General features: G+C 56.4%; 2 protein-coding genes across 6 annotated transcripts in view; both read left to right on the plus strand.

Annotated features, from left to right (window-relative positions):
* The window catches only part of ABCC8 (ATP binding cassette subfamily C member 8), a 105908-nt gene extending 92535 nt beyond the window's left edge, over nucleotides 1-13373 (plus strand). The window contains exons 29-39 of one of the 5 annotated variants that reach the window (XM_060177074.1): nucleotides 2221-2313; nucleotides 6869-6971; nucleotides 7345-7458; nucleotides 8519-8639; nucleotides 8761-8891; nucleotides 10127-10205; nucleotides 10386-10494; nucleotides 10786-10889; nucleotides 11563-11696; nucleotides 12470-12532; nucleotides 13127-13373. In XM_060177074.1, the coding sequence (XP_060033057.1) occupies nucleotides 2221-2313; nucleotides 6869-6971; nucleotides 7345-7458; nucleotides 8519-8639; nucleotides 8761-8891; nucleotides 10127-10205; nucleotides 10386-10494; nucleotides 10786-10889; nucleotides 11563-11696; nucleotides 12470-12532; nucleotides 13127-13264 (1189 nt within the window). In that variant the 3' untranslated portion in view covers nucleotides 13265-13373. Of the gene's footprint in view, nucleotides 1-2220; nucleotides 2314-3140; nucleotides 3479-6868; nucleotides 6972-7344; nucleotides 7496-8518; nucleotides 8640-8760; nucleotides 8892-10126; nucleotides 10206-10369; nucleotides 10495-10785; nucleotides 10890-11562; nucleotides 11697-12416; nucleotides 12533-13126 lie in introns of those variants that run through there. The other 4 variants (XM_060177075.1, XR_009545663.1, XM_060177076.1 and 1 more) reach the window with 4 other exon arrangements.
* A 4797-nt stretch (nucleotides 13374-18170) lies between these two features.
* KCNJ11 (potassium inwardly rectifying channel subfamily J member 11) lies at nucleotides 18171-20554 on the plus strand. Its single transcript, XM_007515848.3, has one exon. It carries the CDS (start codon nucleotides 18262-18264, stop codon nucleotides 19438-19440), a length of 1179 nt encoding a protein of 392 aa, XP_007515910.1. The 5' UTR covers nucleotides 18171-18261; the 3' UTR covers nucleotides 19441-20554.
* The last annotated feature ends 2380 nt before the right edge of the window (nucleotides 20555-22934 follow it).

Consider the following 22934-nt stretch of genomic DNA (forward strand, 5'->3'; position numbering starts at 1 on the left):
AAAGTCAGAGGGCACCTGATACGCAGGCTGTGAGGCACCCACACCTCCCAGCCCACGTGGGTCAGTATCTGGGCTGAGAGCCTTGGCTGCCGCCTCTCACAGCCATCACGAGTCACGTGCACTCTTGTGAGCCTGGGAGCCACACAGGCCTCTCTCCTACTCAGACTCTTCTGAGAACATTGTGTAGGGAATCCTGCCAGGGCACAAACCTGTTAAGCTTCTGCATTCGGAATCTTAGGGGGAAGGTTCAAGGTCCTCCAGGCCAGTGTTGTGCAAACTGTCAATGACAACCTTTCAGCATAGTTCCAGTTGGCATTTAAAAAAAAAAAAAGAAAATATCATACTGGGGAGTGGGGCTGTAGTGCAGTGGGTTAAGCGCATGTGGCACAAAGCACAAGGACCGGTGTTAAGAATCCCGGTTCGAGCCTCCGGCTCCCCACCTGCGGGAGAGTCGCTTCACAGGCGGTGAAGCAGGTCTGCAGGTGTCTATCTTTCTCTCCCCCTCTCTGTCTTCCCCTCCTCTCTCCATTTCTCTCTGTCCTATCCAACAACAATGACATCAATAACAACAATAATAACTATAACAACAATAAAAAAAACAAGGGCTACAAAAGGGGAAATAATATAACTTTTTTTAAAAAGAAAGTATCAGACTGTATTCATAGTACAAATAAGCTTTGATCCATAAAAGCTTTGAGTTATGGTGTGTGTGTGTGTGTGTGTGTGTGTGTGTGTGTGTGTGTGTGTGTGTTTGTGTGTGTGCGCATGTACCCATAGAAAATGTATTTCTTGGACCATCGAGGTAGCACCAAATTGGGGGTGGGTGGTGGTTAAATGCACATGTTACAATGCATATAAGGACCCAGGTTCAAGCCCCTGGTCCCCACCTGCAGGGGGAAAGCTTCACAAATGGTGAAGCAGGGCTGCAGGTGTCTCTCTGTCTCTATCTTCCCCTCCCTATTAATTTGAGTGTCTCTCTGTCTCTATCTTCCCCTCCCTCTCAATTTCTGACTATCTCTATCAAATTAATAAAGATAATTTTTTAAAAAATTAAAAAGAGAGGGCGGGAGACACAGGCTGTGGAAAGGTCAGAGAGATAATCATGGACAAATCACCTCACAAGCGAGGTGTCAAGTAGCACCAAGTAGGGTGCCTGCCTGCCTTGTCATGTGAACACCCCAACATGAAACCCTGGTCCACCACACGGGGGGGTGCTACAGCACCAGAGAAAGCTCCAGTGCTAGGGTGTCCCCCGCTTTGTGTATCTCAGAATGAAAACGCAGCCTACAGTGGTGAGATCATATGCGCACAAAGCCCTAGTACCACAGTAGGAAAACTGAATTTCCTACTGCAGGTTGTGGTCAGAAAGGCTAAGCACCTTTCCCAAGTGCTCCAAGTTGGTTAGAAACTAGAGTCAAAATGCTGGCTAGCCATGGTGATAATATAATTAAATTCAGATACATCTAGGCCACAGTTACCTCTGTCCACAAAGATCAAAGGTCTGTATCAAGGGCTTATTGCCGGGAGAATGCAGACTCCCCTGGTCCCCTGGAGGAATGTGGGGTGTTGATATTCACACCACCACTGTGGTTTTTGAAACACTGCTGGAGCTGTTCTCCAGAGTTCGCTTTTTCTGCCAGAGAAACCACCTTTGGCATCCACCCTGGCCCTGAAGACCTTTCATCCAGGAAACCGTGCCCACTGCATCTCGGCCTGGCCGCCCCACTCGGATGACCTGAGCGGCCAAGATGCAGGGTGGAGGGGCGGTCTCGTTGCTGTGCAAACGCTGCCCTCCTTCCCTCAACTTGCTCTACTGTGGCGGGGAGGAAGGAGGACATCTGGAGCTTGGTCTTGCTGTCCCTCTGACCAGCTGCCTGACAGCTCAGGCCATTCCGCTGACAAGGGAGCAGCACAGCCTGCCCGGCGTCCAGGCCTCGAGAGTTCACAGTAGAAGCATAGAGACAGGGCTGACGTGAGGGGGATGATGCCGGGGGGCACAGGGGCCATGCCAGCCTGCTCTGCTTGAGTGTGTGACATCGACCAGCTCCCCACTGCAGCTTGTGGTGGCCCTGTTGCCTTCCCTCTTTCCAGGGGAGACACAGAGGCCCAGAGAGAGGAAGCAGTGGCAGGGGCTGGAGCTCGGGGCTCAGAGTAGACTGGGCTCCCTCTCAGCCTCTGTCTTGACTGTGGTGCCTTGCTTCCCTCCCCCGACCCCTCCAGGGACCTGCAGCAGCTAGATGACACCACCCAGCTCCCGCTGCTCTCACACTTTGCCGAAACTGTGGAAGGCCTCACCACCATCCGGGCCTTCAGGTACCGCGATCCACTCACGGTGTGGGGGACTATTCTGGGGCTGGAGGTGCCAGTTCTCAGGCTCCACTTTGGAAAGCTCAGAAAGCGCCTCTCCCAAGCCCCCCTCAGATCCCACGGCCCAGGTGATGTCCAGGCTGGGTCAGTGGGTTCCACTGTAAGACTCAGACAGGAATTCTCAGCCCTGCAGCCCTGTGAACAGCCATAGCTCCTATGAACTAAGCAGAATAGGAGAGGAAGAGGGCCAGCGAAATAGCTCACTTGGATAGCGAGCTGCTTTGCCCTGTGTGCAGCCCAGGATCCAGCCCAGCCCCACTGCACTGAAGGAAACTTTGGTGATGTCCCTTTCACTCTCTTGCTCTCCCTGCCTCTTTTTCTGTAAGAAAGAGGGAAAGGAAAGGAACAGAAGGGGGAGAGAGGGAAGTGGAGGGAGAGAGGGGGAAGGGGAGGGGATGAAGGTAGGGGAGGAGGGGGAGGGGAGGGAAGGGGGAAGAGAGAGGTGAGGAGGGGAGAGGTGGAAGGGGAGGGGATGAAGGTAGGGGAGGGGAGGGAAGGGAAGGAAAAGGGGAGGGGGAGGGAAAGGAAGGGAAGGGAAGGGAAGGGAAGGGAAGGGAAGGGAAGGGAAGGGAAGGGAAGGGAAGGGAAGGGAAGGGAAGGGAAGGGAAGATTGTGTGTGTGGTGGGGGTGGGAGGGGAGCTTCTCACCTGTCAATCAGTGCCATAAAGGCCCTTCCACCAGGTGGCCCAACCCCGAGGTTGTTGCCTTCTAGTTAGAATCTACACTCTAGATAAAGTACTGCGCACATGCTACCCTCAGTACTTTGCATGCAGGTTCCATTCACTGTGTCACTCCAGCCCGACTAATAAGCCGGGTAACTCCCACTGCTCAGAGAAGGACACCGACACTCAGAGAAGCTGTATCACCTCTCTGCACAGGGTCTCACAAAGCCCAGTCTCAAAGACATTCTCTCTTCCAGCAAACACTTAGCAAGTACCACATACCCCATGGCAGGCACTGAAGAGAGAGTGAGAAGGTGTTCACAATCTAGCCCTGGCTAGGCCAGGATAAACCCATGTCGCAGGTACTTTGGAAGAAGAGGTAGGGGAGACACAGGCTGTGGGAAGGCTGGAGAAGCAATCATGGAAGATGTCACAGAGGAGGTGTCAGAAGATAGTAAGAGCTCACTAGCTGAATGAATGCCCTAAGAACTTCAGTGCCCTGTCATCTGGTTGCCTCCCCTCCAAGCTGTGCTATTTGGCTAGACCAGAGCCTCCTAGACTCCAGGAAGATCAGAGAGACTGTTCCCAGCACCCTACCTCAGGCTGATGTGTGGGGACTTCTCCAGCCAGCCACACCAGAGACCCCTAACCCAGATCGCCTCAGCAGAGACTGACTTCAGGTTATTCTTAGGCTGGCAGAGCTGCACGGAGTGTAACAGTGGCCATGGGACGCCAAGCCCTGTCCAAGAGTAATTCTTGGGCTCTAAGGCCAGCCAAGAAGGTCCGGGGGAAGGACAAACTCCTGCTTGCCAGACTCACTGCCCAGATGCAGACCTGAGAGAGACCCCCTGGCCCCCACTGCAGCCTCTGTGCACTAGCATGGCATCCAGACCTAGTGGGAAGCCTTTATCAGGGTCTCCGCTGAGTATGTCAGGGCAGGTGGAGTCTAGGCCTTGGCCCTGCGCCCTCTACAGCCCCCGTCCTGCCCCAGCCCATCATCCTGCTAGAGAAGCTTCTCAAGAGGCCAGGCAGTGGTGCACCTGTGGTGGTTAAGCACACACATTACAGTGTGCAAGAATGCAGGTTCAAGTCCCTGGTCCCCACCTGCAGGGGAAAAGCTTTACAAGTGGTGAAGTAGGGCTGCAGTTGTCTCTCTGTCTCTCTCCCTTTCTTTCTTTCTTTCTTTTTTTTTTCCTTCTATTTTATTTGATAGGGCACAGAGAAATGGAGAGAGGATGGGGAGATAAGGAGAGAGAGAGATAGCTGCAGACCTGCTTCACTGCGTCACCCTCGCAGGTGAGGATCCAGAGGCTCGAACCTGGATCCTTACACGAGTCCTTGCACTTCGTACTATGTGCACTTAACTAGGTGTACCACCACCTTGCCCCTCTCCTTCTCTGTCTCCCCCCCTCAATTTCTATCTGTCTCTATCCAATTATATATATATATATTTAGAGAGAGAGAAAGGAGCTTCTCCAAGCATGACTCCAGGGCCTCTCAGCCTCCTCCCTCCTCCTCTCCTCAAACCTGAGCCTTCCCAGTGCCTCAGCCCCCAGCTCCCTCCACAGCCTCAGCCTTACCTCTAAGTGTTGGGTGTTGTGCCTCTTAGGAGGGGTGTCCCCAAGGCCTCTAGGCTTGGCCTAAGACAGAGCCCCCTCCCTGGTGCCCACCCCATAGACCCCAGCCCCTTCTACAATCAGCCCCACCCCGAGTCCATGGTCTGCCCATTGAGGCCGCCACACCCTGCACTCACAGGCCTGGGTGATTTTTCCATTTGAACGAAGGAGTTTTTAATCATCCCCGGATGTATTCAATCCATTGGCTTTTACCCAGGAGCCCTACCCTGTTGGGCACTAATAACATTTATTGATTATACACTTAACCGTGTTCCAGGCACGGTGATAAGTGCTCTGTGGGCATAATTGCATTTAGTCCTTACAAGACACCCACAACACACAAACACAAGTGACCCTGTTATGCAGGTGAAGAGACCCAGAGAGGCCATGTTTCCAGCCCCCGAGTCACACAGCCAGTAAGAGCTGCTGTTGGACTGGAACTCAGGCCTGAATGGCTTCCTAGTTTTCTTAGGAGGTCTGTCTCTTCAAAAAACAATGTTTTGAGAATATACAGGTGTAATGGTAATAAGAAACTATTACCAGCCCGACTCCACTGCTGCAGACATTGGTCTTGATTCTGCACACAGGAAGTAGGCATTGGGGCTTGGACTCATCAGAGTCTGCCGGCCCCAGAGATGGGGCTCTGTCCATAGCTCTCACCCTCGGACTCCTGTCACAGAAACTCCCTCCCCTGAAGACTGGCCGTAGCCCTTGGGCCCTCCCATCACATGTGCAAGTGCACTCACACGGGCAGCCTCAATACTCACTCATCACACGTTTCAGATGTGCAATGTCACACACTGCCCCGAGACAACACACACACACAGACACACACCATGGCTACAAGCCACACTCTTGTTCCCACTCCTCAGACACACTAGTTCCTGCTCTGCTCAGACACACAGTTCAGACTCAAACCTCCACCTCAAAATAAAGCAGGACACACACACACACACACACACACACACACACACACACACACGCCCCAGGACTGAGAAGCCAATGCCCAACAAGGTTCATTCTGCACCCCCACAGTTGTGTCCCAGAGCCCATTCGGACTTCATTCTGCACCCCCACAGTTGTGTCCCAGAGCCCATTCGGACTTCTATTCCTTCCTTCCTCAACAAGTGAGCTCCCATGCCCACTCCTCTGGGCACGGCCTGAGCTGGCCAGGGCTGAAGGGGTGGCCAGAGAGCAAGACACCAGGAGCCCAGGCTGGTCAGAGAGGAGGCGGCCCCATGAGTGGTAACAGGGAAGAACGCTGGGGACAAGGGGCGGGAGAGAGCCCTCAGAGCCCCTGCACAGACCCCTCCACTGTACTGGGCAGGGAAGGCGTCAGTCATCAGATGTTTACTGACAGCGTCTGGTGCAGGGCTGCAGGGTGAACAAAACAGACACAGCTCCACCTGTATGGAGTTGACACGTCCAGAAAGGGAGGTGAAAAGCAAATGTGTGAGCAGAGTTAGGAAGCAGTATTGCCACAAAGTCGGAAGAAAGAAAAAGGCCAACGTGGCTGCAAAACAAGGTGCTCTGTCAGGAAGCAGGCTGCACACAGGCTCCAGGCAGAAAACAGCTCAGCAGGGAGCAGTGATACCCTATGGGGGATGGGAGGGTTTGCCTAGAATTTACAGATGGACCCCTGGACCCCACTGGCTGCCGCGGGAAGAATGGGTCAGAAGACAGAAGGTAGACCTGCCCTGCTGTGAGACTGAGGTGCCCTGGGGGAGTAGAAATAAGAGGACTTGCAGGGGGAGGAGGCAGAGGGGATTGAGTCCTGAGGGTAACTGGGTTTCTGGCCTCTTTTGTTGCCATGGGGAAGCCCTAGAAAGAATAGGTCTTGCCATGAAAACCAGTGTTTGCAGTCAGGGAGCTGAGTCTCCCCACAGGGCAGGTGCCTTGCTGTGCTCGAGGTCCAGGTTCAGGCTCTGACACAGCATGAGAGAAGCTACAGTGCTGTGGTGTCCTTCCTTCCCGCCTTCCATTCTTCCCTTCCCTTTGTCTCTCTCCGAATGAAAAAGCAGCCCTGAGCTGTGAAATCACACATTTGGGAGGCCCTGGCTCAAAAAAGAAGTCTGCAGAAGGTGGGATTTGAGAGGTTTGAACAAAGAGAGCAGAGCTGGGCAGACATTCCATGAGGAGCAGGGGCAGAGGGAGCGAGACAGAAAAGGCAGAGGGCCCCTAGACCAGGATGGCCTCTCAGATCTACCTCCTCCACCCCTTCAGGTATGAGGCCCGCTTCCAGCAGAAGCTCCTGGAATACACAGACTCCAACAACATCGCCTCCCTCTTCCTCACGGCTGCCAACAGATGGCTGGAAGTCCGTATGGCAAGTGCCACCCCAGGGCCAGACACAGGGCAGGCATCATGACAGGGTGTAGAGCCAGAACTAAGGGCAGGCAAGGTCCTCCCTGTCCTCCCAACCCTGCTGGTCCTCCCAGTGATGGGTGACCTGAGCACCCCCCCTTCCCAGGTTGTGGGGCGAGAGCAGTATTTACAGTGCGTGCCAACAGAGAGAAGGACTGTGTGTGCAGGGGCCGGGACGTGGGGGCTTACCTTGTGTGCAGTTATCTCACGGGCCTCCTGTGTGTCAGGGTTTGAGTCTCACCCGAGCGGCTCCCTGCCCCCAACGGGATGAGGTGGGTGGGGAATATGGCGTCCCCAGTCTTGCAGGGCCCCGGGCCATCTCCCTCCCTCCACAGGAATACATTGGTGCCTTTGTGGTCCTCATCGCGGCTGTGACCTCCATCTCCAACTCCCTGCATGGGAAGCTCTCTGCTGGCCTGGTGGGGCTGGGCCTCACCTATGCCCTCATGGTAAGTGGTAGGCCCAGGCCTCACCTATGCCCTCATGGTGAGTGGTAGGGCCCAGGCCTCACCTGTGCCCTCATGGTGAGTGGTAGGGGCCAGGCCTCACCTGTGCCCTCATGGTGAGTGGTAGGAGCCAGGCCTCACCTGTGACCTCATGGTGAGTGGTAGGGCCAGGCCTCACCTGTGCCCTTATGGTGAGTGGTAGGGGCCAGGCCTCACCTGTGCCCTCATGGTGAGTGGTAGGGCCCAGGCCTCACCTGTGCCCTCATGGTGAGTGGTAGGCCCAGGCCTCACCTGTGCCCTCATGGTGAGTGGTAGGGCCAGGCCTCACCTGTGCCCTCATGGTGAGTGGTAGGGGCCAGGCCTCACCTGTGCCCTCATGGTGAGTGGTAGGAGCCAGGCCTCACCTGTGACCTCATGGTGAGTGGTAGGGCCAGGCCTCACCTGTGCCCTTATGGTGAGTGGTAGGAGCCAGGCCTCACCTGTGACCTCATGGTGAGTGGTAGGGCCAGGCCTCACCTGTGCCCTTATGGTGAGTGGTAGGGGCCAGGCCTCACCTGTGCCCTCATGGTGAGTGGTAGGGCCCAGGCCTCACCTGTGCCCTCATGGTGAGTGGTAGGCCCAGGCCTCACCTGTGCCCTCATGGTGAGTGGTAGGGCCAGGCCTCACCTGTGCCCTCATGGTGAGTGGTAGGGGCCAGGCCTCACCTGTGCCCTCATGGTGAGTGGTAGGGGCCAGGCCTCACCTGTGCCCTCATGGTGAGTGGTAGGAGCCAGGCCTCACCTGTGCCCTCATGGTGAGCAGCAGCAGACTTCTCCTTAGCTGAACCAGCCCCAGAATTTACTGCAGCAGCTTGTGAGTCTGAAGCCCGAGGGGCTATGCCCCACTCGGGTGGTGGGTGAGGCACCTTATTTCTTGCAAACACACACCCTGCCTGGGGGGAGGCAGCCCTGAATATGGCCAGGCCTCCAGGTCACTGGCCCCCTCCTCACTTGTGGGAAAAGCCAGGCTGGTGGCCAGGGAAGGGGCCAAGCTACCACTGACCACAACCATCTTGCTGCCTCAGGTCTCCAACTACCTCAACTGGATGGTGAGGAACCTGGCGGACATGGAGATCCAGCTGGGGGCCGTGAAGCGCATTCATGGGCTCCTGAAAACAGAAGCGGAGAGTTATGAGGGGCTGCTGGGTGAGAGACGCAGATGCCCGGCCGAGGACAGTGGGGAAAGGGCCCCAGGGGAGGGCGGCCATCCCGGTTGCCAGCTGAGATCCGAGCCTGCTGGCTGACACCCAGCCCACCCCCCACCCAGCTCCTTCACTGATCCCAAAGAACTGGCCGGACCAGGGGAAGATTCAGATCCAGAACCTGAGCGTGCGCTATGACAGCTCCCTGAAGCCGGTGCTGAAGCATGTCAACGCACTCATCTCCCCAGGACAGAAGGTCAGGAGGCAGACGGGACAGGCTCTGCGATGGGCAGAGTCAGCTTAGACCTTGCACCGTGGAGAGCTCCCCCCACCCTGGTCTCCAGGCCGGGCTCCTCACACTGACGAGCTCAGCCCCTCTCCTCCCTACCTTCCCTGTCTCCTCTCACCACCAAGCAGACACTGGACTCCTCTGGCCTGGAGGAGCCTCGTGCGGTCCCTCTGAAGACAGCCAGGTCACATTCTCCTGAACCTCGGAGCAGGGGCCTCAGGACAGAGAGAGCTGCCCCCCAAGCCCTGGAGAGGCTCTCTGGCCCACCTCACTTTCCTTTGACTCTCTCTGCTGCTGCTCCTCCCTGTGTGTCTCTCACTATCTCTGTCTCTGTATTATTTCTCCTTGTCATTCTTCTTGCTACCTACAGGGAGATGGAGTAGGAAACAACTGCACTTCCTGGTGGGGCTCCCAGGTAGCCCCTACACTCCACATTCGAGACACCCCCAGCCCCCTACCACATCCGTGCACAAAGTGACACACCAGGTCCCCTGCAGCCAAGTGTCAGCACAGCCAGGCCCACCCCCAGCCCAGGCGTGTAGGTGTCTACACCCAGTTCTTGCCCTCTGGTGGGTCTCCTTGGAAACCTGTCTGGACTCACTTCAGGAAACAAGCCCAACCCAGAGTCCAACAAGCTGCTAGTCAGAGAAGCAGGTCAGGGCTGGGTGGTGGAGCACCTGGTTAAGAGCACACATTACAAAAAGTAAATAAATAAAGCACACATTACAGTGCATAAGAACCCAGGTTCAAGTCCCCAGTCCCCACTTGCAGGAGGGAAGCTTCACAAGCGGTGAATCAGTATTGTGTCTCTCTTCTTCTCTACCCTTCCCTCTCAGTTTCCCTGTCATCAGTTTAAAGGGAGGACAGCAGTGGCACACCTGGTGAAGTGAAGAGTCCAGGTTCGAACCCCCACTCCCCACCTGCGGGAGGGAAGCTTCACAAGCGGCGAAGCAGATCTGCAGGTGTCTCTCTCTCTCCCTCTCTATCTCCCCCTCCCTTCTTATTTCTCTGTGTCCTATCCAATAAAATGGGAAAAAGGCCACAGAAGTAATAGATTCGTAGTGCTGGTACTGAGCCCCAGTGATAACCCTGGAGGCAAAAAAAAAAAAAAAAAGGAAAGGAGCAGGAGGAGCAGGTCAAGCAGAGATTGGGGCATTGTGCCTGCACCCCAGAGCCAGCAGTCCCGGCTTCTCTCTCTCCAGATCGGCATCTGTGGACGCACGGGCAGCGGAAAGTCCTCCTTCTCGCTTGCCTTCTTCCGCATGGTGGACACGTTTGAAGGTGAGTGCAGGGCCCGCACCCACAGCCACTGGATGGGCCCTCGGTCCTGGGGTGCGTGCAGTCAGCCAGCACAGACTTGCCTTCTCATGGGGGGGGGCAGGTCCCAGGCTGGATGGCCCCCAGCACTGTCTCCCTCCCTACCCTGGCGCCCCCACCTGGGACAGAGCTCTCCCCACACAGGACGCATCATCATCGACGGCATCGACATCGCCAAGCTGCCGCTGCACACGCTGCGCTCACGGCTCTCCATCATCCTGCAGGACCCCGTGCTCTTCAGTGGCACCATCCGGTGAGCCCCTGCAGGCCCCACACACAGAGAACAGCCCTGCCCAGGCTCTGAGCCCTGCGGCCCGGCGCTGGCTCCTCCAGCTTCTCCCTCCCATGCTTCCCTTTCCTACATCAAGCATTGGTAAGGGTACTCCGAGCCTCAGATCTGCCGTGCTGCTACCCTGGTCCTCCCCCTCAGCTCCCCCCAAGTCAATCGGTTCTCACTTCCAGCCCCCTTTATCCTCCCGGTCCTCTGTCCCCTCGGATGGATCCTGCCCCCCTCCCTGAAGGGCATGTTCTGTGTCGCCTCCAGTTTTAACCTGGACCCAGAGAAGAAGTGCTCTGACAGCACGCTGTGGGAGGCTCTGGAGATCGCCCAGTTGAAGCTGGTGGTCAGAGCGCTGCCCGGAGGCCTTGGTAACTACCCCTGGTGGGGTCGCTGGGCAGGCATAGCAGATAGCTCTCAGGGCTGAGGGCCAGACGCACACCCCTGTGGAGCGTGTCTGGCAGGGCCCACAGAGACCGTTCAGTCCTGCGCTTCACCACGCAGAAGCTCAGAGGAGCCAAGTGACTTGCGCCAGATGTCACACTCCTAGTCACTTGAGAGTCCAGTTCTGCCTGCAAGGGCACAGGGGGTCAGTTAGGGTGGGCAGAGCTTGCAGGTCCCCTGATACCCTGGCAGCACGTGATGGCATGCCAGCCCTGCCCTGCCCTGCCCAACCACCCACCCAGTTCCATCCCAAGGAAGGAGTGGCCAGACTAAGAAATCACATCACTCACTACGGCTACTGGAAGGAATGCCACCCAGCAAGCAGCAGACCCTAGGAGTACTTGCCTCTGGGGCAGCGGGTGCTGGCCGAGCCTTTGACTCGGGAAAATAACCCATCAGGCCACACACAAACACATTCAGAGTCAGTGTTTGAGCCCCTCCCAGAAATGCCCAGGAGGGCAGCAGTGTGGGTCCAGGGACTGGTCTTGTGCAGGTGACCTGTGCTCACAGCACCCATGTTTCCAGACACCCCCACACCACATACTGTGCTCAAAACAGAACCGACCCACCGTACATGTCCCTCCCCACCCTTTGTTTCAGACGCCATCATCACGGAAGGTGGTGAGAACTTCAGCCAGGGCCAGAGGCAGCTGTTTTGCCTTGCGCGGGCCTTCGTGAGAAAGACCAGTATCTTCATCATGGACGAGGCCACGGCTTCCATCGACATGGCCACGGTTCGTCCCAGGCTCACCCGGGACTGGGGACTCAGACTGGGTTTCTGTGAAGCAAGGGGCAGACATTCACACCAAGTGGTCCTAAAACTCAGGTAGCCTTTAACTCCAAGTGCCACTGTGGTGAAGAAGCAAAGTGCTGTGGGACCTTGACTCCAGCTAGTCTTACCACACACACACACAGACACACACACACACACACACACACACAAGCTGCAGACAGACACATACCCCCGCTCCCAGAATCGGCATTGTAACCCATCACACATACCCCGACACTGAGCTCCATGCAGGTTGAGTTCAGGCCCTGACTTCTGGGGCCTGGTCAACCCTACAGGGGCTTGGGGCAGCATGAGGGAGATGGGGTCAGATAAGAAGTGGGCCCCGGGGACCAGGTGGTAGTGCACTGGGTTAAGCACACATGGCAGGAAGCATAAGGACCGGCATGTGGATCCCGGTTCGAGCCCCCCAGCTCCCCACCTGCAGGGGAGTCACCTCACAAGCGGTGAAGCAGGTCTGCAGGTGTCTGTCTTTCTCTCCCCCTCTGTCTTCCCCTCCTCTCTCCATTTCTCTCTGTCCTATCCAACAACAGCAGCAGCAGCAATAGCAATAACAACAAGGGCAACAAAAATGGGGGGGATGGCCGCCAGGAACAGGGGGTTTGTAGTATAGGCAGCAAGCCCTGGAGGCAAAAAAAAGTGGGCCCTACATCCCCAAGGCTAGGCCAGACCCCACCTCTGGGCAGCTGAGCCTACAGCTGCTGTTCCCCCTGGCAGGAAAACATCCTTCAGAAGGTGGTGATGACGGCCTTCGCAGACCGCACGGTGGTCACCATCGCGGTAAGACTCTCATCTGTGGGCAGCCCCCCAGCATACAGGGCAAGGGATCTGACTGGCTGCAGGGAGCCTGCCTTGCAGAGACTTGGGGTGTGGCACAGCCTGGCAGGGGTAGCAGAGCTGAAGTTTGGTGCTGGAAGAGAGTGCATCATGAAGGGGGCCACATGCAGAGTACTAAGCGCAAGGACCCGCACAAGGATCCGGGTTCGAGCACCTGGCGCCCTACCTGCAGGGGGGACACTTCACAAGTGGCTAAGCAGGTCTTCAGGTGTCTTATCTTTCTCTCTTTCTCTCTGTCTCCCTCTATCTTCCCCTCTTCTCTGTTTTTCTCTGTCCTATCCAATAAAATGAAAAATAGCCACCAGGAGCAGTGGATTTGTAGAGCCAGCACCAAGCCCCAGCAATAACCCTGGAAGCAAAAAAAAAAAAAAAAAATGCATTTGTGGATGGAGGGCTTAGCATACAGCCACCACAAACAGGGCGGTCAGCACAGAACTCCCTGCTCTGGTCACATGCCAGCCCCTTCAAGCTGCAGCAGGGACATCCGCAGCCCTCAGGCCATGCCCTGTCACCCTGACCAGCCGCCCCTCCCCCCAGCACCGGGTCCACACCATCCTGAGTGCAGACCTGGTCATCGTCCTGAAGCGTGGCGCCATCCTTGAGTTCGACGAGCCTGAGAAGCTGCTCAGCCGGAAGGACAGCGTCTTCGCCTCCTTTGTCCGTGCAGACAAGTGACCTGCTGGAGCCCAAGTGCCATCCAGCCCGTGCCCTCCCCTGCCCACTGCCTGCCTGCTTTTCTAACTGTAAATCACCTGTAAATAAAGAAAAGATGAATTCTTTCCTACCAGGAGCCTGATGGACACGGGCTGGGGTGGACTTGGGGGGGCTCGGGAGCCAGCCTGACTTCAGCACCAAGTCAGGCACATCTGAACCGGCCCCTGTACGGGGACAGAAGCAAGCTTCCTCATCTGTGAGATGAGAGTCATATTTGTCATACAGAATTGTCCCAGGCAGGGGTACTTAAAACAGCAAGGTGTTATTTCTGACAGTTCCAGAGGGTGAAAGTCCAAGATCAAGGTTTCCCCACAACCTTTCTCCTTGGCTGTGGTTAGCTGCTTTCCGGCCATGTCCTCACATGACCTCTCCTCTGTGCACACCCTGGTGTCTCTCTCCTCACTAGGGTCCCCATCATGAGGGAGCAGGGCTCCACTGCTCTGACTTTACATAACTTCTTTACTGCTTCAGAGGCCCTGTCTCCAGATACAGTCACACTCAGGGACATGGACAAGGGAACCGAGGGCGAGACACAATTCTGTCCAGACAGAAACCTTGGGGAGGAATCTCAGTGGACCAGCTTGGGTTACATTCCCCCACCCAGGTGATCACTGAAGTCAGAGGCCCAGAGCCCTTGCAGTCAGAGGTGGGCACAGAAGGGAGAATGGTGGTGAGGAGAAGGAAAACAAAACCGCAAACACAGCACAAGTCAGCGGGTATGGTTGGGAGATGCAGACTCCGTCTGCGTCGTGAAGCAGGATGGCATGCCTGGCCTCCATCTAGAGATGGCGTCTGCTCGCTGACAGGAGTGTCTGATGAGCACTGACATGTTACAGCACTGACTGTACCAAGCTTGGGGGTGCAGGCCCGGGACTGTTGGGCTTGCATCTTCCTCCATGCAAATAGTGGGCAGAGGAAGCCCACCAGTCACTGGGGCGGGGCCTGGTACAGGCTCTTCGAGTGTTCCTGGAGACAGCAGAGCTCAGAAGAGCAGCGTTCTGTCTGGCCTAACAGTCAGTATGGAAGAGACGGGGTCTGAATTGGGAGTAAGAGTTAGGTGAACAGAGTTCGGGGAGAGAACTCATGGGGAGTGGCGAGGTCTACAATCAGAAAACCTTGAACGCAGGACAAGGAGTCAGACTAGCTGATGAATGAAAGGGAAATGGTGAGAGAGACCTTCTGAGCACAGCACTGGGGGAGATGGAGCAGGATGGAGCAGAGCAGGAGGCTGAGACACTTGGACTGAGGCTCGATCTTTCTGGGAAGGGTGGGTCAAACCCACACTAGGAGGCAGTCTGGCCTTTCAGATGAGCTGCCTCTGGCTCTGGGAGACAGCCTCATGATTCTGCAAAAGGCTCTCATGCCTGAGGTGTTGAAGTTCCAGGCTCAAACCCAGGCACCACCCTAAGCCAGAACTGAGCAGTGCTCTGATAAAGAAAAACTAAATCCTAAAAAAATGATCCTGGGCCAGATGGTGGTGCACCTGGTTAAGTGTGTAAGTTACAATGTACAAGGACCCTTTGCAGGTTCAAGGCCCTGGTCGCCACCTGCAGGGGGAAAGCTTCACGAGTGGTGAAGCAGGGATGCAGGTGTCTCTCTGTCTCTCTCCCTCTCTATCACCCCCTTCCTCTCAGTTTCTGGCTGTCTCTATCCAATAAATAAATAAAGGTAATTTTTTAAATGAAGTTTGTAAAAAAATAAAATAAAGTTTGGAGTAGATAGCATAATGGTTATGCAAAGAGACTTTGATGCCCGAGGCTCCAAGGTCCCAGATTCAATCCCCCACACCACCATAAACCAAAGCTGATCAGAGCTCTGGTGAAAAATTAATTAATTAATCAATTTAATTTGATTTAATGGAGGTTGTTAAGCGTACATTGTATGAAGTGCAGGGACCCACTCAAAGATCCCAGTTCGAGCCCCAGCTCCCCACCTGCATGGGGGGCCACTTCACAAGCTGTGAAGCAGGTCTGCAGGTGTCCATCTTTCTCTCTCCCTCCGTACCTCCCCCCACTCTCAATTTCTCTCTGTCCTTCCCAAAAACTTGAAAAATTGGCCAGTGGAGTCGTCATGCTGGCACAAAACCCCAGAAATAACCATGGAGGAAAAAAAAAAAGAAAGAAAAAAGAAGAAAGAAGAGAGAAAAATCACTATTCATAAGTCATCAATTTAACAAATACTGAGTTTTAATGAACTATTAATACAAATACTATAAAAATAAATAAAATGAGCTGCCTCTGGGGATCCAGCAGGTCCCAAGACTGTGGAGCCTCCAAGGAGCAGAAACTTGAGGGGGGAAAAGATTTCCATTCTCGGGGGCCAGGCGGTAGCGCAGCAGGTTAAGCACACATGGCACAAAGTGCAAGGACCAGCGTAAGGATCCTGGTTCAAGTCCCCGGCTCCCCACCTGCAGGGAGGTCGCTTCACAAGCAGTGAAGCAGGTCTGCAGATGTCTTGTCTTTCTCTACCCCTTCTGTCGGTTTCTCTCTGTCCTATCCAACAACAACAGCAATGACAACAGTCATAATAATAACAACAACAAGGGTAACAAGAGCAACAATGGGAAAAAAAAAGCCTCCAGGAGCAGTGGATTCATAGTGCAGGCACTGAGCCCCAGCAATAACCCTGGAGGAGAAAAAAAAAAGATTCCCATTCTCATGCCCTTCAAGGGACTGGAGTATAGTGGCAGGAGCAAGGCAGGGTCCACACAGGACTAACCCAAGCCCCGTCCTCCACCACCCACTCCGATGGCCTCCAGTCTTGCCTTGGACACCCTGTAGATCAAAGCGAGTCGTCCCTGGTTATAAAAACTGGCTTCCTATGTGAAGTCTCTGCTCTACCCAGTGGGTGGGGTTACACAAAACTACACCCTCCTCCTTAGGGGCTACTGCAATCACTAAATCCTAAAGCCTGAGGGTTTCCTCAAGCCTCCTTTTTCTGATGATGAAACAACTGCACTTGACTCAGCTCTTCCTTGAGCTCTGCTCAGCCTCCTCCTGGCACTGCACTTCTGTTGAAATAATCCAGGAGCAGATTTACCCTGAGTGCACACTCTCTGCCAGTGTTGTGGAAAAGACAAGAACTCAATGAGCGAGTCACTCCGGTGGCGTAGCACACCCGTGTCTCTAGCCCTGCGTCAAGCCCCCGCTTCACCAAGTGGTCTCTCATGGGTCAGGGGCCCCTCTGTGTAGACCTGAAGTGGGCCCAGAGACGAGGGTGGGTTATTATTTTAGTAAAGAACTGGGGTGGGGGGCTGGGCAAGGGCTCACCTGGTTAAGCGCACCTAGTAGGAAGCGCAAGGACCCGCGCAAGGATCCAGGTATGAGCCCCCAATTACCAATTAATGGTAATTGCTTTTAATGTAAAAGCAAACACCATTAGTTCATGGCCTCTTTATAACGAAGGGAAAGGAAGGGAATATGGCCTGACAGGGACCACCAGCGAGCTTCTGGGCAAAGACGGCGCAGCCAGCCTGCAGTAGGAGTTCAGCTCTGTCCCCACACCTACTAACAGCCGCCTTTGTTTCTTCTGGGGAGAAAGTCTGTGACTTCCATCAGAGCCTCACGACTCAGGAGGGTGAGCTCTCCCCTAGAGGGAAAGAGAAGCAGATTGAGATTTCTCCATCCCCCAGTCGCTGGGTTGGAGATTCAGCCTCTCTTGCGCCCCCTTACCCCCAAGACCCCTCAGAGTCCAGACAGATGGACATTAACCCAACATATGATGAGAAAATTGGGGGGGGGGGGGCTCCAAGGAGACGCGGGGCTGTAGTCAGTTCACCAACTTGGGGGTGGAAGGGGGGTCCGGATTGCTTTCATCCTCTGCACCAGCCGCCATCTAGGGAAGCTCGGGTCCTTCCCTTTGGGGAACCCCCACCGCCACCCCACCCCACCCCAAACAGAGGACAGTGGGCGGAGCAGGCAGGCAGGGGAGGTGAGTGGCGGGGCGGGGCCCGCATCCGTCCCGCCTCGGGCGCTGGGCTGGGTCGGGCTCCCTCTGGCGGCCGGTTCCCCGACTCTGCTCCTGCGGCCCCCCAAGCCCTCCATCTCCTATCCCCCAACGACAGGCGGCCGAGCAGGGGGCGGGGAGGCGCTGCGGCTGAGCGGCGGGAGCAGGTGCGGGGACGCGCGGGCGGCGGGCGGCGGGCGGCGGGCGGGGCCTGGAGGCCCCTGGGGGGCCGGGGCAGCAGGAGTTGAGGGGGTGGGGTGGAGGCTCTGGCCGGCGCGGAATCCCTGGGAGACAGACAGGCAGACTTGGAGCTGGAGGGCGCCGGGAGAGCCGAGGGAGCGCTGCGGGGCTGGGGCGGTGAATGGGACAGAGGGGGCGAGACTTGGAGGAGAGACTGAGGGGAGGGTCGGGATATGAAAGTGGAGCTTGGAAGGGAGTCGTGGGGGGCACCGGGGAGTGAGGTGCTGCACCCCCGGGGGCTGTGTGAGGTGTGACCTTCCGAGGTGGGTGGAGAAGGAAGGATATAGGTGGGGAGAACTGGCCTGGGGAGCGGGGAGAGGGCGAGGCGGACCAGGTGGGGAGCAGACTGGGGAGGTGGGGGGGTCACAAGGCAGTGAGCAGGGGGTGGGGGCTGAGGCTGAGGCCGGTGGGAGGGGAGTCAACTGGGGAGCAGTCTGGGGAGGGGGGAGTCACAAGGCAGAGGTCAGGGTGGGCTGAGGCTGAGGCTGGTGACAGGTGCAGGGCCAGGTGGAGAGCAGGCTGGAGGGGAGGGAGGTCACAAGGCAATGGGTAGTGGGGGTCTGAGGCGTGAGACAGGTGGCAGGTGCGGGCCCAGGAGGACGTGAGGATGGGGCTGGCCGGGAAGGCTGCTCGGGAGTGAAGCTCGCCCCTACTCACCCTCTGCGTGCTAAAGAAAGAGGGTACCCAGGCTGGGAATCCCAGTGAGGTCCTAGGCGCAGGCAGCAGGGGGCGCCCTCCATGGGGGCACGTCTCCTCGTCGGGCCCCCGGAGCCATGCTGTCCCGCAAGGGCATCATCCCCGAGGAGTACGTGCTGACTCGCCTGGCCGAGGACCCCGCCGAGCCCCGCTACCGGGCCCGCGAGCGGAGGGCCCGCTTCGTGTCCAAGAACGGCAACTGCAACGTGGCCCACAAGAACATCCGCGAGCAGGGCCGCTTCCTGCAGGACGTGTTCACCACGCTGGTGGACCTCAAGTGGCCGCACACGCTGCTCATCTTCACCATGTCCTTCCTGTGCAGCTGGCTGCTGTTCGCCATGGGCTGGTGGCTCGTGGCCTTCGCGCACGGGGACCTGGCCGCGGCCGCCGGCGAGGACACGCACGTGGCCTGTGTCACCAGCATCCAGTCCTTCTCGTCCGCCTTCCTCTTCTCCATCGAGGTGCAGGTGACCATCGGCTTCGGCGGGCGCATGGTGACGGAGGAGTGCCCGCTGGCCATCCTCATCCTCATCGTGCAGAATATCGTGGGGCTCATGATCAACGCCATCATGCTGGGCTGCATCTTCATGAAGACGGCGCAGGCGCACCGGCGCGCAGAGACCCTCATCTTCAGCAAGCACGCGGTCATCGCCCTGAGGCACAACCGGCTGTGCTTCATGCTGCGGGTGGGGGACCTGCGCAAGAGCATGATCATCAGCGCCACCATCCGCATGCAGGTGGTGCGCAAGACCACCAGCCCCGAGGGCGAGGTGGTGCCGCTCCACCAGGTGGACATCCCCATGGAGAACGGCATAGGCGGCAACAGCATCTTCCTGGTGGCCCCGCTCATCATCTACCACGTCATCGACGCCCACAGCCCGCTCTACGACCTGGCGCCCGGTGACCTGCACCACCATCAGGACCTGGAGGTCATCGTCATCCTGGAGGGCGTGGTGGAGACCACGGGCATCACCACGCAGGCCCGCACCTCCTACCTGGCCGACGAGATCCTGTGGGGTCAGCGCTTCGTGCCCATCGTGGCCGAGGAGGACGGCCGCTACTCCGTCGACTACTCCAAGTTCGGCAACACGGTCAAGGTGCCCACACCGCTCTGCACCGCCCGGCAGCTGGACGAGGACCGCAGCCTGCTGGACGCCCTGACCCTGGCCTCTGCCCGGGGACCCCTGCGCAAACGCAGCGTGGCCGTGGCCAAGGCCAAACCCAAGTTTAGCATCTCTCCGGAGTCCCTGTCCTGAGGCTGGGCTCACCCCCACTCCACAGGCCCTCTCTGTGTGACTGTACACAGGCAGTGTGGTGTGGTACGTAGCATGGACCCAGTGGGGGGACCAGACCCTGGGGTGAGGCTGCCCTCTCCACACACACACACACACACTCACACACTCACACACACACACACACACACACTCACACACACACACACACACACACACACACTCACACACTCTCAGTGCAGCCTCCCCCGCTGCTGCTGGCCCAGGGTGTTACAAGGCACTTGTCACTACGCTATTTCTAGGCCCTGGAGGGAGCCTGTGCTGGGCTATTTTTGTCCCTGTTCCTCCCAGCCCCGGCTCAGGACTGGCTCACCCCTGCACCTTCTGCCCCTGGGACAGGGGAAACCTCTGGGCTGAAAACTAGACTTCCAGTCGGTCCTAGGTCCCCATGCCCCGCCGCCCCCCACACCGGGCAGGTGGGTGGGAGTGGACAGTCTCCAGTCTCTGCTGTTTGTGTGGCTCCTGAAGATGCCTTTGGTCAGGCCTCAGTCCTGCCTGGCATCTTGAGAGAGGGAAGGGCCGAAGGGCAGGCCCGGCCTCCTGGGAGCCCATTCCGACTGCCGGGTGGAAGGTGTGCAGCCTCCACCAACAGGAGCAGCCTGAGGTTGGCAGGGCTCCCCCGCAGAGCAGACTCAGGGCAGAGGGAGGCCAGTGTGAGGAGGTTTGAGGAGGCTCCGAAGCAGGGGAGAGGAGGTGGCCCTATGTGCCTGTCCCCTGCCCCAACACCAAGGCTGATACCCTGAGAGCCCCATGGGCTGGAGCGGCCTTGCCCAGCTGTTCCTGTCTGTGTCTGCCAAGAGAGGCCAAGGTGGGCTGTGGCCAGGCAGAGAGTGGCCAGGGGAGGAGGGCCATCACACTCCACAGGCCTCAGGCTGAATTGCCTCCTGGCTCCTGGCCAGTGGTTGCCCCTGGGGCGGCTGTGGTAGGTCTTTGAGTTGCTGAATGAGGAGATGTTTAGGTGGGGATGAGTGAGGCCCCTGAGGCTGAACCCTAAGTCTGAACTTTTAGAGCAGTGCTGTGTGTCCTTGCCCAGAACTCTGCTTCTCCACTGTCAATAAAACCCCCTTCGCGATGTAAACTCTGGGCTGTTCTTGCTGGGGAGGCAGGGAACATGCCGGGGAACAGAGGGCGAGGCTGGCAGCTTCAGGCTGTGGACACCAGTAGGGAGGTGGCCCGAGGGGGACCTGGGGCTGATCCTCTGCAGGGAGACTCCCCTCCAGTGTCAGGGGCCACCTGCCAAACTTCGGACCATCTCAGTTGTTGGGAACCCACCAGATGTATCTCCCAGGACCCGCCCTGCCTCCTCTCTCAGGGGTCAGCTGGCATCTTAAGGTGCTGGGGAGAGAGGTGGCGATGGCATGTGTATTCACATCACACTTGAAGCGCAAGCTCTCCAGGTTCAAATCTTGGCTAAGCGCTAAGACCTTGGGAAGTAGCAGACTCTGTGTCTCGACTGCCTCATTTCTAAAATGAGGATCCCCATGGAACCTACCTCACTGAACTGTTGTGGGAGTAAGTGGAAATATCTGTAAAATGCCTAAGTGCCTGGTCCATAAGACGCGCTCAATAAATGCAAACCTATGGTGACTGCTGTTGAATCAGCCATGTGACAGACAGCTGACCAGGTGTGTGTGAAGAGAGAAAGTGCTGTCACATCTCCCTTCCCCATGCTGAGTCTCCTTACCTGCCCTTATTTCCTTTTGTTTTTTCCAATGTTAGTAGTGATTCAATAGTCATTTACAAAATTTTCAGATTAGAGGGGTATAATTCCACACCGCTCCCACCACCAGAGTTCTGTGTCCCAGTGGAAACTGCAGTAGTTCTCCCACGGTCACAGACAGGAGTTGAATATATATATATTCAACTTCAGGTCCATTTTTACTCACTTCTTTTTTTCATTTATTTATTTTTAATTTTTTAATATTTATTTATTCCCTTTTGTTGCCCTTGTTGTTTTATTGTTGTAGTTAATTGCTGTCGTTGTTGGATAGGACAGAGAGAAATGGAGAGAGGAGGGGAAGACAGAGAGGGGGAGAGAAAGACAGACACCTGCAGACCTGCTTCACCGCCTGTGAAGAGACTCCCCAGCAGGTGGGGAGCCGGGGGCTCGAACCGGGATCCTTACGCCGGTCCTTGAGCTTTGTGCCACCTGTGCTTAACCCGCTGCGCTACCGCCTGACTCCCCGTTTTTGCTCATTTCTACGGCCCTGTCTTCTCTTCCTTTCTAGGTCGCATGTCTGTCACTACTTCCGAGTGTCCTTCCTTTTTCCTCTTCCTTCTCACATGAGCGAAACTGCATCTGGCTTCCTCTGGTGTTCTCCATATTTTCTTCCCTCTCAGTGATGCTATAAAAACAAAGATTGCTGGTGACAAACATTTTCAGTCCCAGTGGAATTGGGGTTCAGAGCTCTCTGGTCATCTTCCCCTAACACCCCCCAAGTATGGACCAGAATTCTTTTTGGGGTGCAGAAGGCAGGAGTCCGGTCTTCTGTAATTGCTTCTCTGCTGGACATGGGTGCTGGCCGGTCGATCCATGCCCCCAGCCTGTCACCGCCGTTCTCCTGTGGGGTAGGACCCGCGCTTGTCTTCTCCACAGTGCTGCTTCCCTGCTCTGCCCGACAGCAAGAATGATTTCCAGCCTCGCCCTGACGCCATCCCTCACACAGCCATCAAAGTCATCTCATTAACAGGCTGCAGTCATTCCCTCCCTGGCCGATCACCTTAACTATTTCCCTCGCTGCCTTCTGGGTCAGATCTGGTCCTCGTAGCCACCCTGTCAGGTTTTGCCTGATTTCTGCTCCCTTCCCTGACTGCCACACTGTCCCCTCCTTGTGTAACTTTTAGTATTTTTTAAGTACACTTCCTTTTTTAAGATTTTATTTATTTTGGATAGAAACAGTGGAACTGAGAGGGGAGGGGAGATAGAATGGGAGGGAGAGAGAGAGAGACCTGTATCACTGTTTCACCACATGTGAAGCTTTCCCTCTTCAGGTGGGGACCAGAGGCTTGAACCCGGGTCCTTGTGTGCTGTAATGTGTGTACTTAACCAGGTGCGCCACAACCCAGCCCCCACTATCTTCAAGCTTTTGCTTCTGTTATTCCTTCACCTGGACTACCCCAGCCTCACCTCTAGCAAAATTCAAATAAGCCAAGGCCACAAGTCTTCCCTGACTTCCCATCCTCTGCTTTCACCAGTGTCTGTGGGTTGGCTTCCTCATCCTCCTCCCCAGGTCTATAGCTCCCTGAGGTCAGGAACACCATCCCTGGTCCTCAGTGAGTGGCGACTATAGGAATGATGGATGGATGGATGGATGGATGGATGGATGGATGGATGGATGGATGGTTGCTGTAGTCTAAAGCCTGCAGAGGCCATTTACTGGGTCAGAAAGTTTGATCCAGCCTCCTCCAGAATCCGAGGGAGCTGCTACTTCTGCTCTTTGAAGCTCTGAGCTCCCCAT

This window comes from Erinaceus europaeus, chromosome 17 (assembly GCF_950295315.1).
Source record: "Erinaceus europaeus chromosome 17, mEriEur2.1, whole genome shotgun sequence".
NCBI lineage: Eukaryota > Metazoa > Chordata > Mammalia > Eulipotyphla > Erinaceidae > Erinaceus > Erinaceus europaeus.